Source organism: Apostichopus japonicus, chromosome 3, assembly GCF_037975245.1.
Source record: "Apostichopus japonicus isolate 1M-3 chromosome 3, ASM3797524v1, whole genome shotgun sequence".
Lineage (NCBI taxonomy): Eukaryota > Metazoa > Echinodermata > Holothuroidea > Aspidochirotida > Stichopodidae > Apostichopus > Apostichopus japonicus.
The window spans coordinates 29356496-29364695 of NC_092563.1; the positions used below are offsets into that span (position 1 = coordinate 29356496).

The 8200-nt window shown below is 36.7% G+C and overlaps 1 protein-coding gene across 2 annotated transcripts; it reads right to left on the minus strand.

Moving 5' to 3' along the window:
* Positions 1–349: 349 nt before the first annotated feature.
* Positions 350–7706, minus strand: LOC139965808 (CCAAT/enhancer-binding protein delta-like). 2 transcript variants are annotated; one of them, XM_071968546.1, is made up of 2 exons: positions 7553–7706; positions 350–3599 (listed from the first exon to the last, which is right to left on the minus strand). In XM_071968546.1, the coding sequence occupies exon 2, from the start codon at positions 3541–3543 to the stop codon at positions 2923–2925; it is 621 nt and encodes a 206-aa protein (XP_071824647.1). In that variant the 5' UTR covers positions 3544–3599; positions 7553–7706; the 3' UTR covers positions 350–2922. The 2 variants fall into 2 exon arrangements, with proteins under 2 accessions (XP_071824647.1, XP_071824648.1); XM_071968547.1 differs by lacking the exon at positions 7553–7706 and adding an exon at positions 7248–7405.
* Positions 7707–8200: the final 494 nt, after the last annotated feature.

The following is an 8200-nucleotide window of genomic DNA, read 5'->3' on the forward strand; positions in this document are numbered from 1 at the left end:
AGTTCAACAATTGTACACACAAACTTTGGTCTTAAATTTGCTTTAATACCTGTTTGGATGCAGTATAAGTCAGTAATATCAATTATAGCAATTCCCATCACAGGAACAAACACGTCCTCAGAATCGTCCCCCCCCCCCTCCTTTTTTGAAGTCTTCATTTCCCTTCAAATAAGAGTATATAATCCTTTATCCCATATTTATCCCAGTGGTAGTAGTCTACCCCCCCCCCCCACCACCTCTCTCCAGGCCTGGGCACACTAGATGTGATTTTGAGACCCTAAGAAATGATCTACGTAGTCAAAACCTACTCCCAGGCAGGCCGACAAGTCAATAGAAGACGCAACAGCAGTTTGATTTTCTCACGTGTATTTACAGTTTGTACAATTCTTCATCAGTCAGAAGTATTATTGCAGCTTCCAGATTCTGACAACCTTCTGACAAAATGTTTACAGAAAATGAGATGGTAAAGAAGCCTAGAGACAAAGGCAAAACATTTAAGAAAACAATAGAGAGAAAAAAAACACATTACAAAAATAAGTATAAGTACACCTACCCCGCTGTCTAACCTCTATGTATAATATCATATATATAACTTTAATTCATAATTTATTAACATTCATGTATGTACCTTTAATGTGAAGTCAAAAGACAAAAGGAAAAATGTTGGTAACATTTCAGTAAGTCTACAAACACATACTTAAAAGTAATCAGTATTGATCATCAATGTTAGCATGCAGAAACTTCTGGCCTTTTAAACTTCTGACCATCAAAAATAACATGAACAAGAGTGTTGAATTAGACAATTAAATGGCTTCTTGAGGGAATATTCTTTACTGGTGAGAGTAAAACACCACCATATATACTTCAAGCATGAGCGGCCATTATTTAAATTTGGAGCATATTTGGAAGTAGTACTGCTGACTTTTAATTTCTGTCAACTTGCAGAACATTAACTTGATAGGACAATTCTGCCTTTAAATTTTAATTTTCTGTTGCAAATGATTACTTAAAAGTGATCCATAATAAATTGCAAAAGTGTGTCGGCAAAGTTATTTTGTTTGATTAATAAATCAGGAAAGAATACCTTTGATTATAAGTCAGTCCTTTTAGGGAAAATGCAAGAATTCAAACAAAAAACAGCTGTGATAAACACCATCTGTATTTATCCCAACTCAGCACGTTCTAAAATCCTGCTAGATGTTTGAAAAAAGTTTTTAGTTAAGACAATCTCTGCAAAACTTACATTCAGATATGAATATATCCGAGATGGCAAAGTCCGAAGGGTGTAGCAAAACACAACCGAAAGACTGACCACTTTTTGGTCATTCTAGCATATATAATGGATAAGTAGATGGCCTTCAAAATGGTTGGTTGCTGGTGCCCATCCAATAAATAGAACTCCTAGGAAATTTGAATGGATGTTATCCCAGCACATACAGCATGAACTGCTTTTGAGGAAAATCTTGCTACGATCAAAATAGTTCACTTTTATACAAATTTTTACCTGCAAAAACATTTAGTTAGACTCAAGTCACTTAAATTTTGAATCTGATGTGACCTGAACAAATTTGTAAAATATTTTTTCCACATTGAAATGATACAGTGACTCAAGTCCATGACTTGACTCGAGTCAGAGAATTACCGGTCATGACTTGCTCTAAAACTGAAGAGGTTCATTACAACTCTGGATAGACTGTCTAGCCCCTAAATGACACTAAGACAAATGTACTAACAAAATAGCAACAAAGAAAATATTCAGGCCTTCCTTGGTATTTTCTCCATAAACCTGACTACTTTCAATGCCTTTAAATCAGTAATTTATGCATTTTAATCAGGAGTGTCTTGCCTTTCCCAAACTCTGCACAAAGGTAAATGACATCTGTACTGTTTTTGATGCGTAATTTAACCTTTGTTTTAATAAGAAAGCGCTGGTATACTGCCATATGGGAAAGTAAACTTTGTAGTACTCTGACTGACCGTTTATACCGAGATTAGAAAAACCTCTTCCATCAACAGGATATTTACAGGTTCCAATGGGCATTACTTATGTGCCAATGATCCTTAAACCTTCAGATAAATACTTACTTAAACAGAGAGCATGGATGCCAATTTCAGATTCCAAACAAGTGGTACAGTATTATAGCAGGTTGCTATTAAACATATAGATTTCTTTTGTAGTAGGTTACCTTGACTACCATTAAACAGAGCACAATGTATCTAAATATTTCAGATGACCATGTCACCATTACACATTTTAAGGTATCTTAGCTGTCAGAAAAAGAAATATTGCTCGGGTATTGTGAAAAAAAAACTGCCGTTTGAAAGCATAATGTGCTTTTTATATTGTGCTACTTACATAGGCCACAGTTAGAAAGCAAAACATCTAGTTGATAGTTAATACATAATAGACTGGTACACAGTATTAGTGCAGGGCATGAAGCTAATGCAGCAGAATGCAGAACATACAGTGGAAAATGGAATATAACTTATGTCACATGCTACCTAAGGTGCCATTTCCAAGCAGAACGTAACTTACGTAATGGGCTACCTAAACTGTAATTAGAAAGCAGAACATATACTAATATGATAAGCTACCATTAAACAATGGAACATACTGTGAACAAAAGGACACCTTAGCTGCTTTGGTGGAAAAATGGTTTTAATAATCACTTGGCTTCATTGCAATCAATAACATAACAAAAAGAATTGAATATGTTGCTACTATCCCCAAAAACTATGTCACCTATTTTCAAAAATCTGATGGACATCTTGGGCTAAAAATAGAATATAATTTTTTTCCTTAAGTCTAGGACATTTAATGGCAACGAAAAAGACAACAAAAGTAATAAAAATGTGTTTCACTTTAATTTTAGGGTCCAAGGTATTATGGGACTTATTTACACATAACGAGAAGACCTCATGTCAGCCGCTACTTTCTGATAAGATGACTTGCTGGGCAACCTGTGAGAGCGTGCTAAGAACATGAGCCGCTTGCACAGGTAGGATCTCGATGGTGTCGTTGCTCTCCCCCAGGATCGTGCTCACGTTCTCTCCGTCCACCGATAGCTCGATGGTATTGGCAACGATGAGTTTCGATCCAGAGTTCTCGATGACGGTAGGTTCTGCGACCAATTTGCTAGACGCTCCAGAGTTAAATAACCCAAAGGTAGTGCTTGGGTCTGGCAATTCCTCAGCATGCGAAAGAAACAAGTCCTTGAGGACGCTCAGCTCCTTCGAGAGGAGCGAGACCTTCCCCTCCAGCTTGCTATTTTCAGCTTTCAACTCATTTATCTTATCCAGAGTTTGCTGGGTCTTCCATCGGCTCTTGTCTCGGCTCTTTCGGACAGCTACATTGTTACGTTCTCTTCGTTTCTTGTACTCTTCGCTGTCCTTGTCATGCAGGTACTTTTTCTGGGAGCGTCCCATTTTACCGCCTCCGGTAGTTTTGACTTCCTCCAAGGACCCTTCCGCATCTGAGGTCACGCTCATGTCGTCTCCGGGTTCATGCGCCTTCGGTAGTATCGGTACTAGAGCTGTTGCCATGGCGAGGAGTGGATTTGGACCTGGTAGTGTGTACTTCACTGCTGGGATGTAACCTCCTAAAACAAAAGAAAACAGACAAATAATAAAGATAGCTTTGTTAAATTAGTGACATAGTCACCCTACAACATTGAGTGATGACTTTGCCAGAGCCTCACAGGTTTCACTACAGTGGTGTCTCACAGAAAAAATCTATGACTCAGGGATTGAGAAAATTTAAGTAGAATTGTCTTCATTTTTGGATATTCTAAAACAGATTACCTCAATAGTACTTGCAAGAATAACCAGATATTTTTTCTTTTCATAATACACCATCACACGAATATAGTAAACAATATTTCTCACATCCTTCAGCAGACCTTTCCATTGTTCCTGTGAGCTTATTAATTTACTTAAATTACTTAAAGTCTCAATACGAGTTTGCTGATGAATTTTGCTAAACAAACTTCCGAAGTGGATCAATGGTTCTTATTCTTAATGCACTATGACCAAGTGTGTTTAATGGAGAAAAACTGTCGCAATCAAAAGAAAGGTGCCCTTATGGCGCAAATGATTTACCGTAAAATCACTGCGACCACCCATTTCAGCATGTTTGTTACAAAAATGTAAAAAAAATAGTCTAAACATGCGGCCCGATCAAGATCTTCTTTTCACAATTCCATGCAGGAAACGTATGAAAACACTCGTTTATTCATTGCAATGGAAGGAAATTTCGCAAACTACATCGGTAAGACCGAGAGAAAGATACAAGAGCAGGGACGTCTAGAAGACAAGCTAACCATGAAAGTAAAAGTAAGCATAGGCCTAACGGTCGTAAACAAAAATGAGAGTTTTGATTGGCGCATGATCTCTTGGGCGGGGCTTGCAAATTTTGATTATAGAAGTTTATAGAATTTACGGACTCGTTAATAAATCTGGCAAATTTTATTCAGCTCTTTTTTGACGACAGATAACTCAATAAAAATGATGAATATTGATATGAAAATTGCATAGAACCGTGCATTTTCACTGAACTTTTAGTGCAGTAAGCTGGAAAGTTTGGAGTGTAAATTTGGCAAACACGTACTGAGACTTTAAAACAAGTTTTGACAGTAGAAATAGGCCTCACACCGTAGTGTAAAGTGGGAATGTGGATAATATTATGTCTTAGTTGGTTTATGTTACTTGCTAATTTAGAAGTGAAGTATTTAGTTATAAGTTTTCTTTCCTACATATCGCTAAGAAAAGGTCTGAAATATCCTTTGGATTTGATGTTCAACCTATGACCTTTTTTCCCTTTGTTATTTAATTTCAACTGCTCAAAGCATCTCCAAAAGATGGCGCTATTCCAGATTGCCAAAAGCAGTTTTTTTTTGTAATGTTGTTTGTGAGGGCTAACTACAGTAATGGTGTCTGTTGCTCAGTAGAAACATTTCCAGAGCCCAAGAAATTCATGGAAATGTTTGATATGAAATAAATGTGTGGAACGATAAAACAAGGGATACTACTACTTCCCAAATAAAGTCAATCTATTCAATACAACCTTTGATCTTTTTATCATAATTGTAAATTAGTTTAAATGTCCTTTCCCATCGGTATAATTCGCATATTTTTTATATAGAATATTCTGAGTTTTGTCCTTGAGTTGTCATTTTCTAGAACCTCATAAGTAAAACATCCAGTTTGGGGTTATCTTTTGTACTATAAAAGCAGTTTTACAAGAAATTTTGAGCATTTTTCTTTCAGTGCTTTTTTGAAACCAAAAGTTTATCAGCTTGACTAATCAACTTTCACTTCAAATTATGAAAGTAAACAAGAATGGTTTTTGAAGTTTCCACAGTGTTTTTAAAATGCAATTAATACTACAATGAACCAGAAAGCCAACAGACATAACTCAGTAACATTTAATGCAAGACTACACACAACATACTACACTAATAATTGTGGACAGCAAGAAACATGGATCATGTGGACTTAAGTATCAATTTTATCCAAGTTTTACTTTTCGTGTTATCTTTAGGAGACGAATTTCATTACATACTTGTTTGTCCTTACTTTTCAGCTGATAGGATTGAGTTTTTGAAACCATATTTTAGGAAAAGACTCAGTTCTACTGTATTAAAATGAAGAATTTGTGTCAATTATCAGGTAGAAGTGTACTTGTAAATCTAAGTAAATTTTGTAGTAAAATTCTAATAACTTTTGTCACTTAAGAAAGTTACTTATATATCTTAACAGTCTCTGGTGCCACCGTTCATTTTTAGACTTTTCTTAAGTCTTCCCCACTGCCCCCCCCCTCTTCTTCTCAATCAATTCAGCACAAATCTTTGATAGAATCGTGTGTCAATCTTTTTTCATTCCTTTCTACTCCCTATGTTCTTAAGTTATATGTTATTTGTTATGCAGATTGTTAATCTCTGGATTGTTATTGAAATGTACCTTGTATATTATCTTATACCTCACTGAGGTGATGTGGAGAAAATAAACTGAAACTGATATAATCATTGCTCAGAATTTGACCTCCACACAAACCAATAATAATCTTGGGCTCACTTGGGTGATCCACATAGCAAGTATGAAGGTTCTTTTTTAGAACTTTATTGTATTGCCTTGTGCTCTGGATACCTGCACTATATAAATAACAGTTATTATTTATTATTTACAAGCCAAGGCGTGACACACAACACCGCATTGAACAAGGATCTAATTTAACACATTAATTAATTGCTAATTATAACCTTCATATGATGAAAACATAATCCAGTAGACCAGAGTCTTACTTCAATGATCAACTGCAATCTCACTTTGATAAATACTCCTGAAGTGGCCTTGGTGAAATTGCTGACCAAATGCAAAAAATTACTTTTTGAGCACTACAAGAGAGAGGAATAATCTCAAGTTTTTTTAACTGAATAACATGCATGTGAATATAAAACTCAAAAGTTGAGATAAGGCAGTGAGAAAATAATATGGGAGACAAATTTTTCCACACAGCTGTGTGAAGTCTATTTTTAATACTGTCCCCAGAAATAATTTAGTTGTTGGAAACTGTTCCTTTGTGTTCTGTTTTTTCATTTTGTAGAAAATTTCTTGACTGTTCACAAGATGCAACAGATTAAGCTGGTGAATAGTGGTGGGTGTTCCGTGTTTGCCTTCATGGAAAATACTCAAACAGAAGTGTAATGGTACTTTATAAGATAAATCATGTTGGAAAGAACCTGGACGCGAAAACCAAACAATGAACAGACTGAACCACTCTCAACTGCTGTCCCCTTGCATTGAGACTGTGATCATCGTCAGGTGTGTATCACGGTTCCCCTACAAGGGGAACATAATGCTACACATGATCTTAGCCAAAAGGTAAATATCAGAAATAGAACTTTGGCTTGCAATGGCTTTGCAATGAATTGTTTTCAGAACAACTCATTCAGCAAATACATGTGAAATGATAATAAAATGGTTGCAACTGTTCCCATACGATGAAGGTTGTACTTAATGCATCCTTTCTGTGGTGAGGAATGTTTAAATTAGTCTTTGAAGGCTTGATATAGCCTAAACTAAATAAGTGCACAATGTACTGTAGGCCGCCTATAGGCCTTTGTTAGCTGTTGTACTACTGTACGTAGGCCTAGTTATAATGACACGTCAAATCCTTTCACTTTGATTGAATCAAACAATCACTTCCCACAAATTCTAGTTGTGTGAGTTAAACTAATCCATACTAATACCTGTTGTCTTAGTTTGATCAAACGAATTCGGAGTAATTTATTCACACATAGTCCAAAGGTTTCTCAGCACTATTTCGATCAAACGTCAAATTATGAAAGTGTGTTGTTATAATATACCGTACATGTTAGGAACGCAACACAACACAAGTCACCATTAACTTGTACGTAGTAAGGTATGTCGCAATCACCGAGTCCGTTGTAAACAAACCACTGTCAAAATTTTTGCGAGTGATTTTTTCGTTAAAATTTGCAAACTGATGTACGATCGATCAACAAGTCATTACAGAAAAGAATAAAGAACTTACAGGAGGTTTTCAATAACGGTGGTGTATCACCCACAGCAAATATATGGAGGAAGTAATAATCGGTTGGTTTCAAATTCTAAGCACCACGCCTCTGCTGAAAATTGTATTGTGCAATCACGACACACTGTAGGCAGGTTTGGCGTGCTTTGTTAGCGCCCTCTAATATTTACATGTAAACGTCTGTACAAAGAGCGCCAAAAACACAAAAGCCCGGATGTTTTCCATAATGGGCTTAAATAGTACAGGCGCGTATCCAGGGGGGGGGGGCGTTGGGGGCGCGCCCCCCGGGTAAGGAAAAGAGGAGAGAAAAAAAAAGAGAAGAAAAAAGGGACAAAGAGGGGGAAAAAGAAAAGGAGGAGAGGAAGGAAGGGAAAAGAAAAAGAAGAAAGAGAGAAAAAGGAGAAAAGGAGGGAGTAGAAGATAAACGCCAATACCTCGGGAAGAGAAAGAGGAACAGTCATTGTTTCGTTGTATCGATCGGCTCCCCGAGGGAGCGCTCTGTCGGGACTTCTTGGAAACGAGAAGTAATTATAGCTAACCTGTTCGATCGTATTCACTGCTAACCAGTTTGTTGTTATTTCGCATGTATTGACATTGAATCAGTGGCGTAGGAAGGTACTTTTGAGTGGGGGTGGGGCTGAAGACTGA

Excerpts from the sequence above, each read along its gene's own strand:
- LOC139965808 (XM_071968546.1), bottom strand. The coding sequence starts at position 3,543 with ATGGCAACAGCTCTAGTACCGATACTACCGAAGGCGCATGAACCCGGA.